General features: G+C 38.2%; 3 protein-coding genes across 6 annotated transcripts; 1 reads left to right on the forward strand and 2 right to left on the reverse strand.

The window, feature by feature from the left end:
* Nucleotide 1: 1 nt before the first annotated feature.
* LOC105275625 (alpha-tocopherol transfer protein-like) lies at nt 2-6,570 on the reverse strand. 4 transcript variants are annotated; one of them, XM_011332588.3, is made up of 9 exons: nt 6,230-6,570; nt 5,976-6,095; nt 4,166-4,332; nt 3,726-4,019; nt 2,085-2,176; nt 1,483-1,728; nt 1,105-1,299; nt 811-982; nt 2-592 (listed from the first exon to the last, which is right to left on the reverse strand). In XM_011332588.3, the coding sequence occupies exons 4-9, from the start codon at nt 3,952-3,954 to the stop codon at nt 549-551; spliced, it is 978 nt and encodes a 325-aa protein (XP_011330890.1). In that variant the 5' UTR covers nt 3,955-4,019; nt 4,166-4,332; nt 5,976-6,095; nt 6,230-6,570; the 3' UTR covers nt 2-548. The 4 variants fall into 4 exon arrangements, with proteins under 4 accessions (XP_011330890.1, XP_011330891.1, XP_011330892.1 ...); XM_011332589.3 differs by having other exon boundaries at nt 3,726-4,332; nt 6,230-6,380; nt 6,460-6,569; XM_011332590.3 differs by lacking the exon at nt 4,166-4,332.
* A 1,624-nt stretch (nt 6,571-8,194) lies between these two features.
* On the reverse strand, nt 8,195-13,836 carry LOC105275618 (clavesin-1). The gene is made up of 5 exons (XM_011332574.3): nt 13,580-13,836; nt 10,089-10,429; nt 9,852-9,980; nt 9,457-9,691; nt 8,195-9,264 (listed from the first exon to the last, which is right to left on the reverse strand). The coding sequence occupies exons 1-5, from the start codon at nt 13,701-13,703 to the stop codon at nt 9,233-9,235; spliced, it is 861 nt and encodes a 286-aa protein (XP_011330876.1). The 5' UTR covers nt 13,704-13,836; the 3' UTR covers nt 8,195-9,232.
* A 3,937-nt stretch (nt 13,837-17,773) lies between these two features.
* LOC105275619 (neuralized-like protein 4) lies at nt 17,774-26,613 on the forward strand. The gene is made up of 13 exons (XM_011332576.3): nt 17,774-18,014; nt 18,668-18,883; nt 18,964-19,416; nt 19,586-19,786; nt 19,886-20,111; nt 20,265-20,361; nt 20,456-20,632; nt 20,754-21,062; nt 22,096-22,289; nt 22,373-22,662; nt 22,734-25,261; nt 25,351-25,503; nt 25,572-26,613. Exons 1-13 carry the CDS (start codon nt 17,865-17,867, stop codon nt 25,765-25,767), a joined length of 5,190 nt encoding a protein of 1,729 aa, XP_011330878.1. The 5' UTR covers nt 17,774-17,864; the 3' UTR covers nt 25,768-26,613.
* The last annotated feature ends 132 nt before the right edge of the window (nt 26,614-26,745 follow it).

Genomic DNA, 26,745 nt, shown 5'->3' on the forward strand with positions numbered 1-26,745 from the left:
CTTTATAACATACAACTTATATATATTATCTTATAATAATATTAACAAAATAATATTCTAATTGCTTTCCTGGATATTCCAGTTAAACTTTTTTTTTAATGCTATTTTATTACATCCTAAAACGTATTGTAACTTTAAAGCAGTCCATAATAGGTTGTGCTATTTGTTTAGCATTATTCGCTTTTCATTCCATTATGTATAATTTTGATAAAATGTAAAAATTTTCGGAGAAAAAATTCGGAAAAAAACTTATACAATAATTCTTTCAAAAAGTTTTGTACGGTTTTGTAGCTATAATACTTTTTATTGATATTCTATCTCTTTTATCTTTACCTTTATGTTTTGCATCTTTAAATTGTGAATTTAAAATGGACTACCGTTTCATATATGAATCGCACTCTTCCTACACAATCGTGAATTACTCATTGACGATCGCCATTGATAATCGCAACTAGAATTAAATTCACACGTGTTCCAAGTGTTGTCAAGTGAACACCAACAGTTAAAATAATTTTGCACTGTAGCTTTGTACATACGATTGCTAGTGATCATTTCTTATTATCATTTGTTCTGTATCCAAATTCAAGAAGAGCTGAAATAATGTATAAATTTTCCGTCAATGCATAATGAAATCTAAATTATAGATCATACATGAATATTAGGTTTATGTAAAAATAATTGCAATTTTTGCTATTCAACTTAATAGCAAAAACCGTAATTACATTTGCGTCAATCTAATACTATAATATGCATTTTGTTGTCATCAGGATTTCAGTTGCAAAGAAATTGCTAATTATGAAGGATGATTACCTTTGAACAGGACGTCATATTGACACATAAGTTGCCACAAATTGGTGCCAAATAATTCTTCAGGTTCATCCAGCTCGCCCCCGTACATTTTAAATAGTGCCTTCTTATCTATGTGAGCCATTAAAGGCTCTCTGTTTCTCCCGTGGAAGAAAATCCGTTTACGAAGCTTTTCCTGCAACATACAGTTACATTACGTTATGAAGATCTTATGGAAAATGATATAAATTTATTGGACATTGTTGCGCAGGCTACATTAACAACTTCTAGTCGATCATTTCGTGAAGTTGTACCTACCTCTAGGAATGGTTTAAATATTGCAAATGCCATATTGAATAAAAACGACTGATTTATAATATGAATGGATTTAACACGGAGTGGCACACATCTCTGTATAAATTCCACTAACATTTTGGCGAAAGTTGGAGTGATATACGTTATGTGATTGAGGGTCAAGCCCTCCATATCTAAAATAATCTGCACACCTGAAATCTGAAGAATACAAGAAAGTCACATGTGGTTTAACTACGCTTAGAGATATGATTTACGGCTATTCACTCATGAATCCTCTACAAATTCTTCGATAAATCTAGAAGTTCAATAACTCTAGAATCTTAATCTACAGATATTTCATCTACTCAAGAATCAATGAAAGAATATTATTTAATAGGAAACCTGAGTTTTATATTCCGTCATCGCCACGAATAAGAGGAACAGGAGACTTCTGAAATACGAATCAAGTGACACTTCCTTCGGTTTCCATTTCTTTCCTCCCATTATTAGTATTATTCTGCTTCCATCTTTATTGCGAATCGGTAACGGATATAGTAAATTAGAGCAAAATGCCACCTTCTCGTGGCTGGGTAACAGATTGACAAAAATATGCGAATAAGTCTGACGGAATCCAAAATGCCGTTGTATCTGTTGAGTTCAAGTACGTGTATATAACAGTATTCAAATATAACTATAAACTTCTATCTATAGATTGTACATGCTATTATTATTATTTTTTTATTGTCACGAACGAAGTGCCTCAGGACACAATCGAATGTATTTGATTTTGTGCTTTTTGGCAAATTTCAAAAATTTCCTTGCCGACTGACTTCAAAAAATCGACCGGAAGACTTATGCACAACATTTGATGGTTCTGAGACCGTATAGCAACATTACGTGTTCAATTGATGCATGATTGATTTTATATAAATAATTATATAGAAACATGCAGTACGCAAAATAAGATTAATTATGTATAATTTGATTCAGATGTCCTGACTTACAAGACGGAAAGCACTTTTCGCGTACCACTTGCATGGTCTTAGAAATTTTATAAGAAAGTCCTCATCATCCGGTAGGTGTAAATTAGGTTCCCCTGATGACATAAAACGGAAAGAGAATAGATTTAATTTCACCGTGTCATTGTTGTCGCATGAATATTCAGAAGGCATGCAGAGACGTATATGTATATATACTTCTTACGTATATATACGTGATATATATGTATATTGCATACGTGTTTATACGCTGCACACAGAAAAATCGATCGTTGAAGCCGCGCAATCTTGTAGCGTGTTTCGTGTATGATTTATGCAAGCGGTACCAACGGAGAAATGGGTCACGAGGACAATACAAGATATATATATACATATATAACAGTTTGGCCACAATCATTTTTCCCACTATCGCATGACAAAGCAGTTTATTAACAATAATGGATATGATTATCGCATAAAAATAATTATCTCAAAGCTGGTGAAACATTTCCTTCTACACTTTGCTTAGGCATACGGAAAGCTGACAATGCAAAATGCACAAGTGTACTTCGTGCTTATATTATCCTAATCATCGGCTGTAATGCTAATAATTGACCTAAGTCAATGATTAGACATTTAGATTTTTCTTGAAATAAACAGTTCTATGTAATATTTTTTCATTCGCAATTAATATCTCTCTTCCCTGTTTGCAATAAATATTAATCGCTGTAAAAAGAAAGACCGTTCCTTTGCAACAGAATAATGTTTTTCTGAATTTCCGCTCGACATTTTTACTGGAAGGCAAAAACATGATTTTGCTGGAGATTATCGCGATGTGAGCACGAGCAACTTTCGTTTTCACTGCACTCATGCGAGCGGAATTATGCTTGTACATTCTATGTGTTGGATACTTTTACTATCGGCAGACCAATATTACTATTAAACTGCATGAGCGATAATCGCGAAATTTTATTTCTGCAAATACCGTGCAATTCGTCACCCGCGCCAACGCTTTCCAGATAGAACGAGAAATTAATCACTGTTACGTGATTTTCTACTACGAATTATAAAACTAATTTATCTAGTTATTCTAGTTAATCGAATACACGTTACACGAAGTGTAGTGTGCACCTATTTCATGTATAGTGCACCTATTTCATGAAGCGTTACGTAAAAGAGAAAACCCTCTGATTTCTCACGGGTACGCGTCTCTACGAATTATTTCATTTTTCTCATTTCCGTTATTAAATTGCAATCGCAAGACCTTACATACCTACGTCAGTATTACGTTTCTCTTTGATTATAAATAGAAATAATTTCAATACGAAAGCACAAGGATGTTTTGCCAGCGAATAAAAGGATAGATATCAAACTCTCTTAACATTCTTCTAAAAACAATAGAAAAAGAGAAAAATTAACTTTTTATAATGTGCGAAAATCAGTTGGAGGTCAAAGGACGATGCTAAGGAGGGAAAGCAATGCCAAGGACACCGAGCTGACGAACCTCGACGGGTTGTCGCATTGGAGAACTGGTTGGTGAATGTTAGTTTACGTAACTTCATCGACTACATTTCTCCTTCTCGTCGTGTTTGCCAGCTCGGACGGTTTAGCTGAAGCGTGATGCGGGGATTTATTTCGTGTATGCAATTGATATTGAGTCCTCGCTACCTGCAATATACTCTCTCAACTCCTTGTAACCTTGAGCAATGAACTCTGGTGTTTCCCGCAACTCATCTTTGGCCTTCTGGATGAAATATTCATCAGGATCCTCCAACTCAATGTTGATCGAGTGTTTACTGATCGTGACGATCGCGGCATTCGTCATTATTTTCCGAAGATGATTTGTGGTAATTAACGTGGCTGGATCCATTTCTTGCTCCGACGATGAAGACATCATGTTTCGTTTGATCGCGACACAATCAATCAGTGTCAGACAATCGTAGAACGAATCTTATTGCTGATCTATTATAGAAATAAAATGAATAGTTAGTATTCGATAGTAAATAGAGACAAGAGCTAAATAAATCGTGATATCCTGTTATCAAATACGTCAGCTCATCAATCTCGCAAATTAGACTTTTGCGTAAAAACTATTGTGACGAATTTACGGATTTCTTAAAAGCAGGTCGAAGCAGGAGTTTCATCTTCATCCTGTGCGTCCGTTCTGCTTCGTTCAACGATGTAAATAGTCATCGGAATTTTTTCACGTGGTCACGGAAGTAGATACGTGTTCGTACATATGCAGGATGGAACATTTTTCTTTGTGTGACTAGAACTGATACGAATGAAGCATGATATGCTATTAGGAACACGTGAACGTTGTGCGTTCACATTGAAACCCAACGGGAATTACACAGCGAGATAATGATTGGAGAAGCTCCAGTGGTTCGCAAAATCTTCCTCTTTTTCCGCTGTTTTATAAAACTGTTGTCCTTTTGTTAACACGGGTACAAAATTTTCAAAACATTTAAAAATAGATATATGTTTTAAAATGAAAAATATTTAGAGAGGGAGAAAGAGAATGTGATAATCATTCGCTCTTAAAACAGAGAAAATGAACTTTCGTTTTCTTCAACAATGATTAATTAATATATTTCGTCCTTGAAAAATCATCAATGCTTCCGTTTATACTATAAAATCACGCGTGAAATATAGGAATAATTTTTAAAATAAAGTAGCTATCTTAGGAAGGATCTCATCGCTATTTTAGTACGAAATTAATAATAAATGGCATATATCATTAATTCACTGAGAAAAATATCATGGCCTATGTAATCGGATAATCCAATTAAATAGTAACAAACTGATATATCCGATTAAATTGTATAAAAGACAAAGAAAATGATCGGACATATCCATTATTTAATCAGAAAACAAGAGTAACAATCGGATACACTACTATTTAATCGGTTTATCCAATGGAAATTTTTCTCAGTGTTGAATTAATAATCAATTGAAATTATGAGCACCTCAATAAAGCTTTATTTTCATAACAGACCCACTTCCGTGGGCCGACCTCGCATGCGAGATAATATTCATATCTCGATCTACAATAGTTATTGTACACTGTGACATTGCTCATTATCTCGACACTGATTCAGTAATGAAATCTCTCAAACTGCTTGTTTTCTCTATTCCTTTATTTTTGTTTCAAAAAAATTTGCAAATGCTTATTTGGTTATTCTGCTATTCTTTTTTAATGTGAAATACTCGCTATTTGAATGGACCGTTGCGACTGTATTTAAAATTTACAAGTATCGTAAGAAAAATATTTATTCGCAGACAGAATATACGAAGTGCTAATTTTAAGAGTGAATAATTTTGTAACGCCCCAAAGCCTTTTGCATTTCTGCTAAAGCATTCGTGCAAACAACATGCATTAAATTACTCTTTCATAAATATAATTATGATTGTCTTTCAACTTGACAAATAAAACCTATATTATTATGATATTGTTATGGAACATTATTATTACATAAGCATTATTATATCAATAAGGTCTTCTCCGAAACGATGATTATTGAAACAACTCTATATATAAGTAAATAGGAAAGAAAGAAACAAACAAAAATTATTACATAAAAGAATTAATTGACATAATAGTTTTCTCTCTGAGTACACTCGTATAGTATATAATAATTAATTTACTAGCCATGAAATAAGCATATCTTTCCAACTCGTAATTAAAGTGTAAATACATATATTATTGGAATATGCTGATTCTTGCTTATTAAAATTCAGAAGCGCTAAATCAATTTTACTACGTTTTCTGAAAATAGACATCGAATTTGCGAACCACTCTATATGATAGATTATATATAAACATATTGTAATTGCTTTAATTTTCTGTTTCCCGTATAATTAAACGTTTCGACGAAGCATTCCTCAAGCAATAGGAATAATTCGATTCATAATTACCTTTTTATATAATGTCAGTTGCAAATCACAATGCACGTATCCAATTTCTCGCAACAAATAATGTATTGTCAACTTTTTCAAGCGAGCGAATAAAAATGCCGAGATTTAGAGAAAGCGCGACTGAGGAGAAAGCAAATCTTAAATCTCACAATAAACGCTGTCCATCTATTCATATTTCAGGTCTCCACGCCAAAAGAACGTTTTTATTACACGGTGTGTACGGTACTCGTTAAAATAATTCAATGTGATCTCACATGTACTTCAAGTTGAAAGAAGAATCTCAGTTGGTTTGAGTAATCTTCAACTCTGCAACTTCAATTTCAGTTTCCCGAACAATCCTCAATCACAGAATCATGTACTTCACTACCAAGAACATTATGCAACACACATCATCTTTGAACAATCCTGTAAGAAAGGCACACTCTCCAGTACTGTGGAGTTGAATGGCTCACTTGATCTGCTCCCAGCTTGGCCGAGTACCCACCGCGAATGACAGAAAACAAAGAAAACAAAGAAGAGAGGAAAGACCAGCTGGAAGAGCTGACCAGTCCAGTGCTAAGGTACTCGATTCACCGGGGAAGACTGTGTCCAAACGACACCGCCAAGATGATTCGAAGCTTTTCCCCACTTCTATGTGAACGTGACGTTGCGGAACGTGAAGATTACCTATGCGGAACATAATCCGCACACGAATTACTATAATCATATACAATTCAAATGAAGAACATGACATATGACAGTATATATAGTTAACATGGAAAATTAGGTAATATGTTTGTTCATTTTTAAGCGATCAAAACTTGACACTAACCCTGATATTCAGATAATCTTTTCTGTGTGAGTAGTTCTAAAACTTTCCAACTTAAGTAATTGCGCGGTAATTTTTTTCATATAGCTTATGATTTAGTGTCGTCGCTTTCTAGCAAAAAAAATAGCAGTGTTGTAAGTCCGACAAATCCCGTTGACGCGCAGTTAGTTAAATTGGAAAGTTTTAGGACTCACATAGAAAAAGGTTACCTGAACATCAAGATTATAAGGTTTTGGTGACGACTAAAAATGAGCAATTCTCGTTGATATTAATGATTTACTGGCGGATTAATAATTCTACATTAATAAGTAAGCCCTTTTCTTTTTTTTTCCTTTTTTTTCTTTTCTTTGAGATATTGAATCCATTCTCTTACAATTCTCTTATTCCTTGAATGACAGTTTGTGTCATAAATCTAGTTTATATACTATAAATCTATTAGCATTTTGTACGTCTCACATCGCTTTTTAAAATTTAATTAGCTTAAGTATAATTTTATTAAAAGATTCAAATTTTCAAGTATACGAGTTGCACAATTGTTTTAACATGTGTCAACGTCTTGATCTTTGCAAGAATTGACCATAGTGATATATATTCATAAATTTAATTCATATTTGAAATACAAATCATTTGAATTGTTCGACGCAATATCTGGCGCAGTTTGAATAATCAGTATGGATTGTACGTCATCCTTAGAATCGAAAAAAGAATTTTTGGCAGAAGCAATATTATAATAAAGTGTAATATTTTTTTACGTTTTTCTTTATTTCCAAAAATTACATTCAACATTTATTTAAATTTGATAAGATTCTTTGCAAATGATTTAATATGACGCTATGTTATAAGACGATATCAAATATACAGGGTGAGGCACCTAAAACAGGCCACCTGAATATCTCGGCTGTTATTGGTGATAGAAAAAAATGTGTCAGACCAAACTTGCATGGTTTCGAGGGACACATAATTTGTTCTAAATAGTTTTTTATTAGGTGGACGCGTAGAGGTCATATGAAGGTCAACTTCGTTTTTTTAAATGGTATGATATGTTTTTTTACGTACCATCTAGTAGAGCGTTTGAAGATGCGCACATTGATCTACGGGTCAAAATTATTCAAGGTCACTGAAGGCTAAAATTTCTAAGTGCTAGAACTTTTTCATTTCTGAGTTTACGGTATTTGCAATAGCAGAGAACTCTAGGCAATATAAAAATTAATGATATCATCAACTCAGAACTTCTCCGAAGAAGAAAAAATTTCTAAAGGCTAGAACTTTTTCATTTCTGAATTTACGGTATTTTCAATAGCAGAGAACTCTAGGCAATATAAAAAATAATGATATCATCAACTCAGAACTTCTCGGAAAAGAAAAAATTTGAAGTTTTGTGTAGGGAGGATTCATTGAAAATAATATAATAAATACCCATACGTTTTTTTATTAATTTTCAAGTTCAACATAGCATACTTAATTGCAGTTATTTAATTGCAGTTACAATATTACAAAATATGTTATAACAATGTATGATGTATAAAACAGTGCATTCTACATATTGTTCTACATATTATATTGTTTTGTGAAGCTTCCGTGCCTCGTGCGCGGTGTCGCACCTTTCGATGCAATCGAGCCACGACCCTGTGTCGTGTCGATCCGCCGCGTCTGTAATGACGCCCTCGTCTCCACGTATTTCCAGGTGGGGCGAGAAAATATTTTGAGCTTCGTTTTACTTATTATATTTAGAGCACAAACGATTTTACTTTTTACAGTCCACTAATCGCACTATATAAAAATATACTTGGGCTGCTTCTGCTTCTGTTCGCATGCCCGTACGGACTCGTTCTGGTTCTACGAGCTCGCGTTCGCGCCGCGCGACTCGGGAAAAACAACGAAACGGCGACAATAGCCCAGTGACGTATAACGCCGCGAAATACCCAAACGAAATCATAATAAAAAAAAGCGATATATATAAAAGTACGGAACATATATATTATAACATATGTTTGCAAAAGTTCGTAAAATTATGAACTGTAGCGGCGATTTAATAATTTTTTTCCTTAAGTTCCTTTTTAGTTTTTAATTGTTGACTATATTCGATCAGAATGGATGACAGGTTGATAATTCATAGTTTCGAAGAGAACGTTACATTTAAAGGTAATTTTACGAATTTTTGCAAGCACACCTAATATTGTAAATTTAATGTCGGTTAATGTAAATAAAAATTTCGAATATATTTATAAGTTTGTGAATTACTGCAATTAAGTTTATTCGTTTCTATAACTATGTATCATTATCTATCAGTAAAAAATTATTTTAAACACGTATGAAATATATGTATAAAAATATATATTGTACTGTTACATCATATAAAGTACATTATATTTTTCAAAATCCTATCTATATCGAATTCTAAAAAAATATTTAATAATATCACTTCATAAGGCCACGAGAACGAGGATTATTAATCCTTGCGAGATCCGTATGTGTTCCATTCTATAAAAAACAAAGAAATTAGAATTAGTCACTTAAACATTCACGTTAGAATAATGGAACTGACTTTTGAAAGTTTTGAACTTCTTTTTTGCGCAATTTATCTTTTCATTAGAATTACCAAGAAGACATTGTCAGTGACCAACCTAAGATTTTCTTTTTTCTTAATTGATCTTACTGTAATTAATTAATTACCTCGAATTTTTTGCTCGTGTTTGATCATTTCTGGATACCAGTCAGCGCCGGTGTAATCTATCTCTGGTAATTCACCGCCGTAATTTTTCGGTAGATGAGTTGCAGGGATATGAGAATGAAGAGATGACATCTTGGTACCATGGAAGAACATGCGCTTCTTCAATTTCTCTCTGACGAACGGTTTGAACATTTGCCATACCATATTAAACAGGAACGGTTGCTTCACAATATGAACCTGGAATAACGAATGATTAGAACTCGATATTCATACAATGATAATTACTTAACGGAGAACAATAGCTGCTACCGAATGCCCCCGGGGTATGTAACGCTAGATCTCATTAATATTTGACCTGATTCCATGATTACATTGACGGAAGTAACTTAATACGAACCTCCTTCAAGCGCAGTGGCATAGCATCTTGAATAAAAGTAAGCAATCTCATGCTGAAAGTTGGCGTCAGTCCCATAACTTGTTTCATGGAGAGCCCATCGAAATCCATTATCACCACGCTACCGTAAATCTGAAAGACAAGGAAAATGTTAGCAACACTCGCATCCATGCCAGACAATTTGAAAAATTTAAAAAGTTTCTCTTCCAGACAATAAGATTGTTCGTGTGAAATTCGTACCTGTGACTCGGGTTCCTGCATAGCCAGCTCGTGGATAAGATAAAGCATTCGGAACATCTGGTCGCACGTGATCTTAGAAGGATCCCAAGGTTTGCCGACATTCATCATCAGTATTCTGCGATGTTTATGATCTTTACCTTTCATCACGTTAATGATATTATGCTCCATGAAGCCTTCCTTCTCATCGTTCGGCATCAGGTTGTTCAACAAAGCTGCATTCTTGTCCTTGAACTCTGCGACGCGTTTCATGAGCTGTAAGGCACTCTCCGGGTAGAATTTGCATGGCCGGAGGAAGATCATGAGGAAATCATCATCGGTGCTGTAGAAAATCGTCTTGTCCTCTGGAATGCGAAGAAATTGCATGTGAATTAACAAGGTTACCGTAGAAATTAACAATTATCGGTGATTAATTGTAAAAATAAATCTATATCTAAGAACGGAGTAATCTATAATCCAGTCTACAGGGACTACGTTGCTCTATTTGTAATTTCCATAAACCTTGCATTTTAATAACTTCAATTTTAAATGCTCATACGAATGAAATTATTAGAAAAAATTGTTTGCCTGCATGTTATTACTCGCTCAGAACGTTATCACGGAACCGCTTAAGCACACGTGTTTTTTGCAGAATGAATGCGAAATCAATTGTTAAACGCTAGAATGTTCTTCCTGATACGTAACATCATTCGTGTTAGCGATTCGATGTCGCGTAAACGTCATCCTCGCACTCAAAAAATATTAATCACACGTGCGTACGCGCACTTTAAGAACTTCCAAACAATAGATTACAATGATTCACCGTCAGCAGATTATTCTGCTTATCTGGCAGAAACACCGGACTTTGCATCGCTCGTCACGTTATCAAAATATGACTCTCGATCAAGGTACATTGTCAAGCGGTACATAGACACACAGTCGTCGTCATTATCAACAATGTCGTAGCGGATAAAGTTTTCACGCGTGCTAACAATAATGAATTAATAATGAATAAGCCATTCCGTGATTCAGATTTAAAAATAATTTTTTCAAGCGACGTCGAGAGAATCTGCCAGCGATAATCCTTGTTACATTTTCTATCCATTTTGACATTGTAAAAGCTGCTGGAGCGTTTCGGGATGACTTTGCGTGCGAGGTCACGATTCTATTCTTAAAGAAATCACCTCGGTTCTTCTTATTAAGGAAATTGCGAGGGTCTTTATTTATTCTATTTCGAGTGGAATAGATGTACGGACTATGTAAAGCGACACGAATGCACAATGCCGTCATCAGGAAGGAGTAATGAATGATCCTGCAGCCAAAAACGATTAGCAGGACGTCGACGATGAAAAATGTACGGTCAACAAAAAGCGCAAAATTACTCTATTTCCGCGTAACGACAGATGTAAAACTGTTCGATTGCCAAAGAGGCGATACTAACTTTTATCGCATAATTATATCATCATGGCCATGTATTCAATACATGATAAATAACATTCGACATTTTAATCCGCTCCGTAATCTCAAGATATCCCGCAGAAATATAAAAATACAAAGTTTCCGACATCTTCCGAGGGCAAGATGATTTATCGTCGAAAGTTCTAAAAGATTCTGAACGTTGCACTCGACTAGTGTGTACTTGATATCACTTATGTACCTTCTCTTATTTGTGATCGAGGGTCAAGGTACGCTACTGATATCACTTGATTTGTGGATCAATCTGTATTATCAAGAATCTATTATCACTGTACATAACGCATACGTAAGATATTGTATCCGTGATAAAAATGTTTCCTTAAAATATTCTTCTATTGCAGATCTCTTTTTTAGAGCGTGCGATTTACATCAAATTTACATAAAGTTATATAAGCAAAGTCAGTGAATATTGATTGATTTGTGTTTTATTGATACGATTGTTATGTAGCGATAACACTGTAAAACACTGTAATAAAGTACCTCACATTTTTTAAAATCTTTTTTGTATGTAATGTATGTACCTTTTTTTGTATGTACTTTATTTTTTTAATTATTATGTTAAGGAACGTTCTGATGCTTAAAATCTGGAAAATATTAGTGCAATAATAATGTTGTACAATATAGTATAATAGCAATTATATTCTGATTATAACTGCTAAGAATTGTCGTCGTATTTTAAGGTTTAAGATCTAAGAAGTTCAGTTTTAAGTCCAAGAAAATGAATCGAGTCCGCTCTGCGCAAGTAGCTGAAACGAGGAAAGATAAAATGTAAAAGATGTGAGAAGTATTATCAGAATGTCATAGCGTGACCTCCATATTATCTTTCAATGTATCTATTCAACAGAGCTGTGCTAAACAGTTTTGATAGTTGAGTTAAAATGTATTACCGAAAATTTTCAGGAATTTTCAAGAGGAAAATACTCAAAATAAATTTTAGATTGCGATTAATCTTCTCCCACAAGCGAAACTGGCGAAAGCTGATGTTTATTACTGCAGAAAAATATTTCTTATTTCGTATGAAATTCGATAAAAAATTGGCATTAAACATATGATAAGAGTTAATCAATATATGACGGAAAATTAATGCAATACATGATAACGCCAATCTTTTAGATATACTGAAATCAATCAGAGATCCGAATTATCGCAAATTGAAAAGTCCTCGAAATAACGCGTCGCGTTTAATAGTTTATTAGATATACATAATGTAAACTACTATATAAGAAAATTAACTTCACGAACCTTCGAGGAATTTCTTCAGAACTTTTATATCAAATTTTCAGAAAAATGGATGTTTTTATTATAAATCGAAACGAACATAAATTTCGATATTTTCTCAATACAAGTAAAATGTTTCTGAAATAGGGTATATATCTTAAATAATTTTTAACGCTCAAAAAAACTATACTTTATGATTATATCACTTGTTTTTGAGCTAATGACAAATTAAAAATATAATTAACTGGTAATTGTGCAATTGATAAGATAAAACTATTCATCTTTTTTGCAAGATTGGCATATATAGACTGAATTTATTAAACTTTAAATTTTTCTGAAAGATAGAAAAACCTTTATTAAAAAAGAATCTAGTAGAATAAGAATAGAATAAAATAGAAACTAAAAGAAATAGTTTAAAATATTGAACTTTCATTTCCAATTCAAGCTTACAATTTTAGTAACTGTAAATTGATATTTCTTGATATTCTCCCTAAAGAAAAATCTATCTAGAAAGTCTGCAAGATGTATGTAAGATACTCTCCAGAGAGAATTTATTTTTAAAGCAAAAGTACAAATTTGTAATAACGCAGTGAAACAAATCCCCACAATTTACTTTATGAATTAAAAAATACTCTAACATCGGAACGCGGAAAACTAGATCATATTATTTATATTTTTAATATCAGAAAGAAAACTTATTTTACGAATTATATTACGAATAAAATTATATTACGACTATAAATAAATTAACATTACAAATTTACAATGGATAGTCTGTGTCCAGGATTAACAAATTCACGAAAAATTCTAATTTTACGAACCTTCGAGGAGTTTCCTTAGAGTTTCGATGCCCTTTTTCACGTTCTCGTCGGTCTCCCGGAGTTCCTTCTCGGCCAGGGCCCTAGCTTCAGGCCCAGGTGGATTTAATTCTATAGTGAAAGACATTTTCAATCTGATGCTTTTCTCTTCACTATTTCCCAGTTCCTTCTTGATTTCACAAGATCTTCAAACGGACTGACTGACTGACTGGCGATGAACTGTTCCTCTCGACAGGACAACTCGATATGTTCGCCTACGCGAAGAGATGGAGACCTCTCTTCTTGTGCATCGTCTGGATCCAATCTTTGACCGCTCAAAGTCCAGATTGGCCGCTTCAGTTTGCCCATATCGATTCTCAGACTGCATTGGCTGTTTGTACCTGCATAACAGCACTCGTAACGAATTGGAGAAATGCGATAGGCGATAAGTCCCTGGAAAAATCTCTATTCACGTTTTAAGAGTGGGAGCTTAACTGAAAAGCTCTCTTGTTGGACATCAATCGTAATCGGGTTCTCTACGTCGAAACAAGTCTCATGTTCTAACGGTAGACAGGGATGAACGGATTAATAGTGAAAATGAGGAAAAGAATGGAAGACAATAGTAAATCGCACAAATTTAATTTATATAAATTTTTTATCTATGAAGAGAATGTTTCTTTCTAACAAGATGATCTTTGTTCAATCTTATCTCTTACTGTGAGACAGTCCAAGCATAACGGAAGGTCACTATGACGTCAATGTAATGTGAAAATAACTATCATAACTCAATTTTTAGTCATTTCTTATATCATTTTGCTGTCATTCTTTATATGACTATTTGTTGGGAGCCTGTTTTTCTTGATTGATATCACGTATCAAGAAGTAAATGAATTAATTAAAAGAAGATAAGTAACGTACTGTATGCGAGCAAACAATCGAAACCTTCAAAGTTTTAGTTTTAGTTTTATTTTTCATTTTAATAGTTTCACGTTTTTTAACGATATTTGTAACAAAATGATTTATCAGGGTAGATATGTCAAAAATAACGATATTTGTGTCTTGATCATCCAAAACTTCATTATTCATTCATCTAGATCAAATTGATTTTTATTACATCACGTTTTACAGCTGTCGTCAATAACATTCTCTTATCAATCATGGAACCTCATCATATAACCGACAGATCTATCAGAGATATTTTTATATCAGTTTACAAATATACATTCTAAAGCGATAATAGATAATACATCAGTGAGATTATAGAGAAATGTTCGAGTAACATTATAAATATTGAAGAAATTTCTTTAGAGTAATGATATGAATAAGGGATCGATTTTTTTCAAGAATTTTTATTGATTATTTAGAATTATAATATATGCATTGTTTCTTCTGCACAAATAATTTATTTTAAATACTTTAAATATTTTAATAATTTATATTATACCAAAAGATAAGAAAGAAAATCTGTTTTAAAAAATATTTATTCTTTAATCATTAACGGCAAAATATCGTACGCACGAGTTAAAGCTTTCGTTATTATTTTAAATATTAGAGCCGAGAGATTTTTTAAATAAGTTTAAGAATTATTTGCTTTGTCGTCGAAAGGGAGCAAATGCTGAGATACTTGTCTAATGATTCTGCAGTCTCATTTCTACGCCATTCGTATCAATGATATTTCGTCCCTGTGGACAGTATAAGTATTGGGATTTCCCATCGGCCAAGATTTTGGCTGCGTCTAATATTTACTGCCAGTACTAAAACTCTATAGTTTATGTCACGTACACTATAGCTTTTCAGCGCTGGCAGTGAATTTTGGAACACGCAGCCGTAGTCCATATTGCTTTTCTTATATATCCTCGACCGAATCAGAGGGTCGATATAGCTAAGCTGTAGTAATTTGAGAGATTCTTTAGTTTATTATATTTAGGTAATTATCCTTTTTATGGTATAATACGGTATTGTACTCTTTTTCCTTTTTATTTCCTTTCCTTTCATGTCTTCAGCTTGCTTTATTGCTTTTTTTAATTGTTGTATACAAGAAAGTTTCAAAAAGAGATATTAACTGAAACAGGCGTAGAGGCGACTCAGGTAATGTCGGAAATTCGGAACAAATGGCTCCGTAATTCAAAGGAGCTTTGCGCTTTCTAAAAGAGAGAGCCGCAAAAACTGAAATTGGAATTTCCAAAATTTAAGAATACATTCTTAAATGTACAGGGTGTTTCTTATCCACGGCCCACTAAATACATAGGTATTTATTGTTGTTAATGTATTGTTAAATTTTGGAAATTCCAATTTCGTTATTTCCTTGTGGAAAGTTGTATCGAAAAGTCTTGAACTATTTTTCTCTACAATGTTTAAGGGGATGCTGGAGTTGCTAGTGAACTATTTTTTCACTATAGCGATGGTAATTGCGGTTTCGAAAATTCTCTTTATTGCTTGTGCAGAATAAAAAATCCTTTTCCACAAATGAAGTATAGATAGAAAGTCCGCTCTACAGGACTTTATATTCAAAATGGAAAAAAGTTAAAAAACATGCAAGTTTTTAACTTTTTTCCATTTTGAATATAAAGTCCTGTAGAGCGGACTTTCTATCTATACTTCATTTGTGGAAAAGGATTTTTTATTCTGCACAAGCAATAAAGAGAATTTTCGAAACTGCAATTACCATCGCTATAGTGAAAAAATAGTTCACTAGCAACTCCAGCATCCCCTTAATGAAAGAGATATTCTTAAGTAAATCAGCGTCGTCTTTTAGAAGTATATTTATCTGTGAGTCGCGCGCCGGGTAGTGTGCACTCACGCACATTACTAACACATTTTTATTTTATTTCCTTAAGAATACCTCTTTCATTAAGCATCGCAGAGAAAAATTGTTCAAGACTCTTTGACTCAATTTTCGATAAGGAATAACGCTATGTTCTTAGTGGGCGATAGATAATAAGAAACAACCTGTATATATTTTCGATATACAAAAATTCGATTTTTTTAAAGTGTCGTACTGAAATTAGCTCTTAATACTTTCCACGTGGGTCGTATACGCTCCATTCTGAACTTTCCGTTTGAGCCATTTGAAATTTTCACTATTAAATGAGAAGTTTTCATAAAATATTTTGTAAAAACATATATTGATGTGTAAATATCATGTATATAGTGCAATTATCATGCCGTGAGTTGTCCACGCCCCACGCGTAACGATTAGTTTTTCGATCTTCTTTTTTGTTCAAACTTTATATAATCAAAATTGTTATTCTCGATAACGTGGAGCGCATATACCACGTGGCGTGAAAAACGGAAAGTCACCGAAAATCGATCTGGTACGGAACGTGTTAATATAACATTTATTGTTTTCAGCCGAACCAAAAATAATACGTAGGTAACTGTAATTCCTTCTATTACCATCTAAGTTGAACGAGTTTCTTGCTTCAATCACCATCTTGTCAGGAGCGTAAGTGCGAGATTAATTGTTATACAAAGTATTGAATACTCCCAAAAGATCATTATATCAATTTTTATTTATTTTGTCCTGCTCCAATTTATCCAACTGACCTACTGCGTGATGCGCACGAAATAAATCTTTGCGCGGTGCAATTTACGATCAATTTAAATTATACCATCGGGCCGAAACACAAGTAAAACTTACCGCACTGCTAAAAATCACTTAATTTCTTTCGAATTCCAAGATTGCGGATCTACATTAAGTTTTCCGCGCTCGAAATAAGTTCACACTCTAGAATCTAGCAAGAAGCAGCGAGAAAAACTCGCGAGGGAGAGCAGGGGGTCGATTGTGTATCATATTACTTGGGTGAAAATTACAGAAGTGAGCAAATTTACTAGAATATTTATAATTTCATTGGTCAACATCTAGTAAATTTGCTCACTTCTGTAATTTTCACCCAAGTAATATGATACACAATCGACCCCCAGAAACCAAAGTGCAACCGCGGTACCAATTAATTTCATCTATTTCATATCAAGTGCAGAAAGTGCAGCGTGCAACGTTACCGCAGTAGCCAAATTTCGGCTGTGTCGACCGTGATATTCACATTTCCGACTTCCTTCCCTCTTTTTTCCGCCGCGACCTGAATTTCCGTATGCATTCCGCTTCACGAGCGCGGGGTGAGTGCAGAACGGGCAGACAGCCGCGGAACCGCGCGTGCACTTGCACGGGCGTCGCGCGGTGAAGGGCGAAGGGCGGCGATGCGTCGGCGACGGCGCGGCGGCGCGGCGCGCTGGTATGCCGAGTTGCCGACTGTGATGTCGACCGTGGCCCCGCACGGCACGACGGACGCGGTGACCAGCGCGGTTCGACATGTTCCATCGGCGATGCGGTCGCCGTGTCACCCTCAGCAACAACAACTGCACCGCCACGCGCAACCTGTCCGAGTTCGAGGACGGCCTGGTGTTCAGCGCGAAGCCGCTCCAGGATGACGAGCTGTTCGAGATCATCATCGACAAGAAGGTACACGTACATACACGCGCGCACACGGACGCTCGTCCCCCGGAACGGGCTCGGCCGCATGTGCGACCCGCGACCGTAACGTGCCGCTGCCGCATTTGTCAAATCCCTATTTCAGCCTAGATTGATGAATAAGAATTATTTGTACATTCCGACGCGAAGTAATCGCGAAGTCAGTCCGGAATGCCCACGTCACGTGCGCTGTGTTTGTCAATAAGCGGATGTGTCGTGTGTATTTGGACCATGACAGCTCGCGCTTGTGACATTTCTATTGCAATTTAATTTCTCAGACGAATATGGTACGAGTAGGGACAGTTGGTTATTGCTACCTGGTGTGTGTCCGGGTTCACGAGAATGCTTTGTGACATGTAATTTGCCAAGTTTTTGGTCCGAGCACAAAACTTCTGAAACAGTATGATTTCATAAGGAAAAGATGTACTTAGAGATCACAAAGGAATCGTTGGATATAAGTCATGCTCATTGGGTGTATGTGCAAATGTAGTGGATACATTCGGCTCTCGCACAAAATAAGATTTAATAATAATTTATTACATAAATAATAATTTACTATCTCTACTTGGCATTATAAGTATTGTCATGCATTGTATTGTGCCTTTCTCTTCTCTTATTACTGTAATACGTATATTAATATGCAGATGATACCATGGAGCGGCAATGTGGAAATTGGAGTAACGGAGTGCGATCCGGAGACCATGGAAATACCATCAAGTGCCATAAACCTGCGTCATGGGTCCTGGATTATGAGCGGCTCTTGCATATTTTACGACGGAGTCCAGATCGTAGAGATGTACGCTATGGATCTCAACGATCTGGGCCAGGGGAGCACCTTAGGAGTAATGCGGACGTCCAATGTAACATACGATGCATTCATTAACGTGCATTCAATACTTGAGACAATGACTAACGATGATTTTTGTTCATGACGTTGTAGCATGAGCTGGTATTCCACATCAATGGCGTATCGCAGGGCGTTGCCGTCAGCAACATTCCGGAGCGTGTTTTTGCCGTTGTAGACGTGTACGGCGACTGTTCGCAAGTCAGCATAGCTCCTCCCAGGCTTCCCGATACGCATAATAGTGCACCGAAAGAAAGTGAAGCCGAGATCAATAACGATTTTGCTATGGGGGAAACCTCGAGTTCCTCAACAGCGAGTCTAGTCACTAACTTAAACGTTAATTTAAGCGTCAATGTAAATGTTAATCTACCGAAAAACCCAACCCCCGCTGCCATACGGCAAGATAGACTGAGGTTTCATGAGAGAGGAGGCTCATTGGTCAAACTGTCCAACAACGCCAGGACCGCCGAGAGGCGGAGGCCGCTCGATGAATTTAACAACGGTGTTGTGATGACCCATAGACAGCTACGAGATAATGAATTATTCGAAGCAAGTATTCAAATATACATATAAAATTTATATTACTTATTAAAATATTACCTATCAAAAAAAAAATTTTAATCGCAACAGCTGGACCAACTGGCTTTTCCTGCTTGTGATTTTTCATGATACTCTACTTCGTATAAATCTAAATCATATAAAACCAAATTATTCATAGATACGAATAGACAGGCTGCTTGCCAAGTGGTCGGGGAGCATAGAAGTTGGCGTTACCACTCACAGCCCTACAGCACTAGAATTTCCGGCGACGATGACCAATATGCGCTCCGGCACGACGATGATGTCCGGCTGTGGTATCCTAACAAACGGCAAAGGCACGCAACGGGAGTACGGAGAATTTAACTTGGACGAATTGCGGGTAATACGATAAGACCGAAATTGCCATGTTAAATCGGCGTTCAAACTCTCCTTCCGCTCTTCAAACTCACGATTACTTCCTTGTTGCGTGATTTCTTAGGTGGGCGACCGTGTAGGGATGATTCGGCAGACTAATGGAGATCTCCACTACATAATAAATGGGTTGGACCAAGGTGTTGCTGCTAAAATACCCGCCGGCGTATGGGGTGTGATAGATCTTTACGGAATGACTGTTAAAGTGACTATTGTCGATCGTGACGAGAGAGAGGAGCAAAATCTCGTTACTAGGAGGAACACCATGCAGCTGCAAGGTCTAGACAATGAAGGTAATAATACATATATTTCGTTTCCCTCCTCTATAAATCTTATCGGAAGCCGAAGATTCCAATATTTGCATAATCCATTGAATATATAAAATTGCACGCATGATCTTGCGATATTTAAGCACGTTAATGCTAAAACATGTGTACGCTTTGTAGAACCTGGAGAGGAAGAGCCTGATAGACTGATGTTTCATCCCTGTTGTGGCACACACGCTGATGTGATCAACAATGGACGTACAGCGCATAGACCCAAGTAAGCGAGGACGTTCTTCTTACATTAACGGCAAGCCTCCCGTATTCGCAGAAGGAGCTTTTTTTAACACAAAATATAAAAAATCCTTTTGCAGCGCCATAGATGATTTTAACAACGGCGTCGTGTTAACTTCAAGACCGTTGAAGCCCAACGAGCTGTTCGAGGTGAGGCTGGACAAAATGGTCACGAAGTGGGCTGGCTCTATCGAGATTGGCGTTACCACACATTCCCCGACGGAACTGGAATTCCCCTTTACCATGACGAACGTTAGGTAAGTGACATCTGAGCTTCAGCGTTTTATCACGATTACTCGCAATCAATCAATGTGGACCGCCGTGCGGTAAGTTTATTCGCTGATGTTATTGCTCGAAGGTGGCTCATATCGCTTGCAGATCCGGCACATGGATGATGACGGGGAACGGTGTCATGCACAACGGCACCACCATGATTGATCAGTACGGCCAGAATCTGGATCGGCTGCAGATTGGCGATCGCGTGGGCGTAATGAGGAAAGACAATGCGACGCTGCACTTCTACGTGAACGGCGCCGATCAAGGGGTAGCTGCGATGAACGTACCCGAGAAGGTTTACGGCGTGATTGATCTCTATGGACAGGCCGCCCAAGCCACTATAGTTGACAATGTAGACTTTTATAGCCCGACCACGAACAATTCAAGTTTTAGCAACACAACATTGTACAGGTACGCATTCTTAATAATTAATAATTAATAAATAATAGAGGAAAGTCCCCGATTATGAGATACCATATCGATTTTGCCGAATGTAAGGAAATCTATAGGCAGAATTTAAAAATTTAATACGTTATCTTGAAGAGAATTTAATAAGCTTTAGGTTGGTGAAATGAAAAATCTAATATAAATATTATTTTTTCTGAAAATTAAAAAAATTTGAAAAAAGAGCTTTACGCAGGATCGAGAAAGTGTGCTCCTAATATAAGATACCTCGAGAAATCGGTGTTAAAAGTGCAAAATACATCAGTATTGCAATTAAAAAACTTCATTAGATAGTTTTATAAAAATACTGTGCTACCACAGCCTTCGCCAAATCTTCACGATTCCACTGTCGATGCTTCCTCGTTCCTCTAACCTCCATAATCAGATTCTATAAAAATTAAATACACAAAAATTCGTAATATAAATTCGTATTAACTTTTCTTTAACCTTAAGTAGTATTTTCTTTTTTTTTATTATACTACATAATCTTCATATTCGAGCAATAATTATCTCATATTAAGAGTACCCTGAATGTCTCATTATACGAGCCACACGCTTAGCGGTTCCGCGATCATGAAATCTAACCTCTACAATTAAGTAATTCAACAAATTGCGTATTTTCCTGTTACTACGATTCTACTTTATCATTGCATACTGAATTTATTGCCAACCATTTCTTTATTATATAATAAACAAGGTTTAAAGACCTACCTCAAGTTCCTTTGACATGTTCACAATTTCACAAACCTTTTCTTGCAAAGGCTAAACGCAATAACGAACAATGAATTTTTCACTAAATACATTTTACACCAAGAGTAATGAGTTCATGGTGGAACTAACAGATGGTACTCAATAGTTTAGCAGAAACCCCATTATCTCATATTAGGAGCATATCTCATAATAGGGGATTCTCCTCTAATAATAAAAAAATAATTAAATTCTGGCAATTACCATTTCGTCGTCGGCTCACGCGCGGATAATGGCGCGATTCTGTTAACAGCGATCTGAGATTTCATCATGTTCACGGGAAAAACGCGAGGATCACGAATAACGGCTTAACGGCGTCCAGGCCGCGAGCTCTCGGAGAGTTCAACGAAGCTATCGTGATTGCGAATCGTGCGCTACGCGACGGTGAGATGTTCGAGGTGGTGATAGATAAAATGGTCTCCAGATGGTCGGGTGCTATTGAAGCAGGTGATTATTACTACGTACGCACGTGACTTATTATAAATATAATGCAATTTTCTACGATCCACCAATGATGAAATCGTTTGCAGGAGTGACTGTGATAAAACCTGACGAGTTGGAATTTCCGTCAACCATGACGGACATCGATCACGACACGTGGATGCTGTCCGGGTCGACGGTGATGCGTGACGGAGTAACAGTACGTAATAATTATGCCTGCGACCTGGATAAATTGATGGAGGGCAATCGGATCGGAATGATGCGTTGTGCCGATTCTTCGTTGCACTACTTCTTGGATGGGGTGGATCAGGGGCCTGCCTGCACGGATTTACCGTCAAACGTTTATCCAGTGATCGATCTGTATGGCCAATGTGCACAGGTAAGGTGTGCTTACCCGACAGGCGCAATCGTGTATTTTAGCGTTCGGTGATTCTAAACAATTGCTTTCAGGTGACAATCGTGCTGCCGGAGCGCAGGGATGCCCTGACGCAACAGTATTTGCCATCGGAGAACAGCATCAGTCAACAGCCGACGTCGGTGATCCAACCTCAAGTGCAAACGGAGATCTTGCACAAGTTCCACGAGTCGGTCGGACTGAATATTCAACTAAACACTGATAGAACGGTGGCGGCCAGGTGTCGGGAGTACAACAATGCCGTGCTGCTGAGCGAGGACGCGCTGGAGAATAACGAGCTGTTCGAGATCGCTATTCAGGAAGTGGCCCGCGAGTGGAGCGGCTGCTTGAAGATTGGTGTCCTGAGCAACGAGACGGGCAACTGGCTGACTATGATGAATCTCGTGCCTGGCATGACGTCAATTCCCAGCGACGCTTGGTACCTGACGGGCAATGAGGTGAGACATATCGGTTACGCGTTGGCCACTAACTACTGCACGAGTCTGGATTGGTTGCGGGTGGGCGACAAGATTGGCGTGAGGCGCACCCACGAGGGCAACCTAAAGTTCTACGTGAACGGTGAGGATATGGGCGTAGCGGCGTCCGACGTGCCGGAGATGGTGTACGCGGTGATAGAGCTCTTCGGCAGTACCGTGGCTGTGAACATCACCAGCAGTAAGCAGCAGAATCCCGCAATATCTCCCAATGCTAGTTTGAGGCTGCAAGATTCCCTGGAGCTCCTGCTGGATCCAGTCCCGCCGAGAAACGACGCAGGAATGGACACGTCTATCGACGTGTCGGAGGGGAAGCTGATGAACGAGGCGACGCTCACGCCGACACAGCCCCCCCTCGCCACCGTGGTCGTCGATGGAGATTGCAACTACGAGTTCCATGAGAATCATGGCAGAAACATTCAACTGGACACAAAGACGATCGCCAGGCGGGTGGCTAGTTATAACCAGGGTGTAGTGATGTCTAGTCGCCCGTTGATAAAGGGCAAGCCGTTCCAAGTGAGAATAGAGAAGCTGAACGAACGCTGGGTATCGAATATTCTCTGCGGTGTTTCCTGCATATCGCCGGAGAAGCAGGCGAGTTTCCCTCTGACAGCACTGGCCTTCAAGAGGCACTCGTGGATCATCTGCAGCGATTGGATATTCCAAAATGGTACAAGAGTGAAAACAAGATACGGTGCTGACCTGGAGAATCTTCAGTACAACTCTACCGTGAGTTTACTCATTGACGAGGACAGCCGACTGCATTTGTTCATCAACGGCGTGGACCAAGGCGTGGCCGCGACCGATTTGCCACCGTACGTATTCGCGGTGATCGACTTGTACGGCCAATGCGAGCAAGTATCCATCGTGCGGGTGAACGAAGAGTCCTCTTACACCAATGTCGCCATTGATAATGCGCTCGTCGCGCCTATTGAACAATGTGCGAGCGCGGAAGCGGAGGATGTGGAGAACTCGCGAGAGAAAGCCGACTTGGAGTGTCACGAAAAGGAGAACGCGATGGCAACCGTTTCGTCGGATCTCTCTCCGTCTTCGACGTCCCCGAGCGTGCCGAGCCAATGCAGTTCGAATACCAGAGACGGTAATCTCGTCGAGTACTCGTCTTACTCCAGCAACAACAGCGCGAATCTGACGAACGGTATAGGGAACAAGGCATCGAGCATCGACAGTAATAATTCAGATTCGGAGTCGGAGTTGAGCAACGACGCGCGAAGCGCCAAGAACAGACTGTACTTGGACAAAGCGGCACCACCGTCGAACAATCAACCCGAGAACAACCTCGAGAGCGAATCTAATCTCGACGTGGAAAATCGTGCTCTCGCGAGCGTCTTAAGTATTAGGAACGAGTGTACAAATGTAGAGATTAACAATGCGACGAACATTAATATACAGAAAGGCATGGTGGCCAGCGCCAGTAACATGACCAGTCTGAACGCGGCGATCACCGCGTCGAACGCCAACAACGCGATTAACGAAAGCATAGCGTCCAATAGTCAGGCAAATAATGTAAGCAGCGCTCAGCAGAACAATTTGTCCGCGAACAACATGACCGCGGGCGCGGGTGCGGATCTTCCTAACAACGCCTGCTCCGGCTTCCACGAGTCACGGTCCTACGCTGCCCGGGAGAACGTCGCGCCGATCCGCGACAACTCCTTCAACGGCAATGTACTTCCGAGCCAGAACACGACGGCGAATCTACGAGACGCCGTGTACAATGCGTCCTCCGTGTCACTGATGCCGTCATTGTTGCCGTCCACTCCTCTCGGTCCCCCGGTGGTCGCGTCGTCGCGCAAATGCGACTACTTGAAAGCATGCATGCAGCTGAAGAAGTCGCTCGTTCTGCCGGACGAGTTCTTTTCCACTGATGAGATGCTGTGCTACTGCAGCACGTGTTATAAGTTGGACGGTGATAACGCGACGTGCAAGAAGGGCGAGCCGCCAGCAGAATTCGCGATACCGGTCGGCTGGGTGAGGTTCCCGTTGAAACAGAACATCAACGCCAATCAGATCCCGCAGAGCACGACGGACAAGTGGCACGTCGCGTTCTATGGTATACGCCTCGACGCGATAAGGTAAATATTGATCTCGAAAACTAGTTGTTGTTTTTTGAGATTGTTGTACTCTTCTCTCATCAGTTATACCGCGTGTATTATGCATTCAGATTGATCCTGGATAGAGGAGAACTAATGACCAAAGAGCAACTAGACGTGAGCAACTTGACAGCGGGTACAAAGAGCGAGGATCAAAATCCGCAGGTGTCGTTTTCGCCCAGCATCAAGTACGCGGCGTCCGATGAATTTACCAGAAAATATCCGTGAGTAACGTCTCGAAAGTAATGTGCGTTTGCATCTTTACTAGATGTTGCAACTTCGAACTTTGCAGGTATATCGACACGCAGTCGAATAAGAAACTGAACGCTTCAACCGCGTTTCAACTGCTAGTGAGACCCGGTTCGTATACGATCAGTCCCGGTGACAAGGATGGCACCGATCTCCACTGCGAGTCCAGCAAGTGGGCCACCAAAGAGGCTGGCGCCACGGTGATCGTTGCTCTGCTCGTTCATCTGGACGGATTTTAAGTCTGTACCGTTGTTTCAAAAGTGTTTTCAATGAACTCAGTTTCCTCATCACGTCTGCCTGCGTGCGAAGCATGTGCGAGTCTTCAATAACAGACCGTGAGTGATTGTACATACGACGTGTCGATCATTTAACGCAACTGTGGTAAGAGACACTCGAGATTGATGTTTCAATTCCGTCGAAATTCCGCGTTGTATATTTATGTTAGGCTCCGCGCAAGTTTCCCGATATCCGTTTAGCTGTTTAAGGACTTCCGTGAGGACCGTCAGAATTCCACCGTTACCTTGCGTGCTTAGGCATTATATTAATCGAGGGTTTTAGTTACCTTTTAACGTTCACTGTGTACAATATACAAGTAACTCTCTGTGTAATAGTATTAGTTTATTTATGTAAAAAAACATTCACGCGGACTGTAAGCAGAAAGATTCTTGGGGAGGATTCGCTGGGTAGCAATGAGAATTCTGTGACGCACTGACAAAGAATTTCATTAGTGGATAAGTTTAAATGTTTTCAAAACGTACGCGTGTCACGCATATTCGTCGCTAGGACTGGCCTAGGTTGATGCTCACGAAAACTCAATAGCGTATTATGAATATTACGTCACGGCGACGATTCTGATTCTGTTGTCTGTGCGAAGAGAACGCAGTATTTTCGACGCCCGCGCTTCACGCCTAATCAATATACCAAATCTCTAGATCTAGATATTATATTAGCGAGTAAATCTCACGAGACACGACGCAATTTTTTTAACGCACTTCCACGCGCAATACTGATAGAAAGAAACCGTGTAATAAATATGTCTATGTTGTAGAAATAAACGACGCAAATGCAGCTCGCATTACCACCGACACCAAAAGCGTGTTTGACGAATATTTTTGCACGACGTTTCACGAGGGAGGTTTCGTGAGGTAATTTATTTACTGCAGCTTTTATACATCGCATCGCGCATTACACGTCGCAGTCATTTATGTTGTTATGAT

The sequence above is a fragment of the Ooceraea biroi genome, chromosome 8 (assembly GCF_003672135.1).
Source record: "Ooceraea biroi isolate clonal line C1 chromosome 8, Obir_v5.4, whole genome shotgun sequence".
NCBI lineage: Eukaryota > Metazoa > Arthropoda > Insecta > Hymenoptera > Formicidae > Ooceraea > Ooceraea biroi.

Bases quoted from the DNA above. Each gene is read 5' to 3' on its own strand.
- LOC105275618 (XM_011332574.3), bottom strand. From the start codon at position 13,703: ATGTCTTTCACTATAGAATTAAATCCACCTGGGCCTGAAGCTAGGGCC. The intron at 9,981-10,088 runs GTACGAATTTCA...CTTGTCTTTCAG, and splicing joins TGCAGGAACCCGAGTCACAG to ATTTACGGTAGCGTGGTGAT. The intron at 9,692-9,851 runs GTTCGTATTAAG...TCGTTATTCCAG, and splicing joins TGCCACTGCGCTTGAAGGAG to GTTCATATTGTGAAGCAACC.
- LOC105275619 (XM_011332576.3), top strand. From the start codon at position 17,865: ATGTTCCATCGGCGATGCGGTCGCCGTGTCACCCTCAGCAACAACAAC. The intron at 18,884-18,963 runs GTAACATACGAT...ATGACGTTGTAG, and splicing joins GAGTAATGCGGACGTCCAAT to CATGAGCTGGTATTCCACAT. The intron at 22,663-22,733 runs GTAAGGTGTGCT...AATTGCTTTCAG, and splicing joins TGTATGGCCAATGTGCACAG to GTGACAATCGTGCTGCCGGA.
- LOC105275625 (XM_011332591.3), bottom strand. From the start codon at position 3,954: ATGATGTCTTCATCGTCGGAGCAAGAAATGGATCCAGCCACGTTAATT. The intron at 2,177-3,725 runs GTAGCGAGGACT...TTATGTCATCAG, and splicing joins GTTGAGAGAGTATATTGCAG to GGGAACCTAATTTACACCTA. The intron at 593-810 runs GTAATCATCCTT...ACATTATTTCAG, and splicing joins ATATGACGTCCTGTTCAAAG to CTCTTCTTGAATTTGGATAC.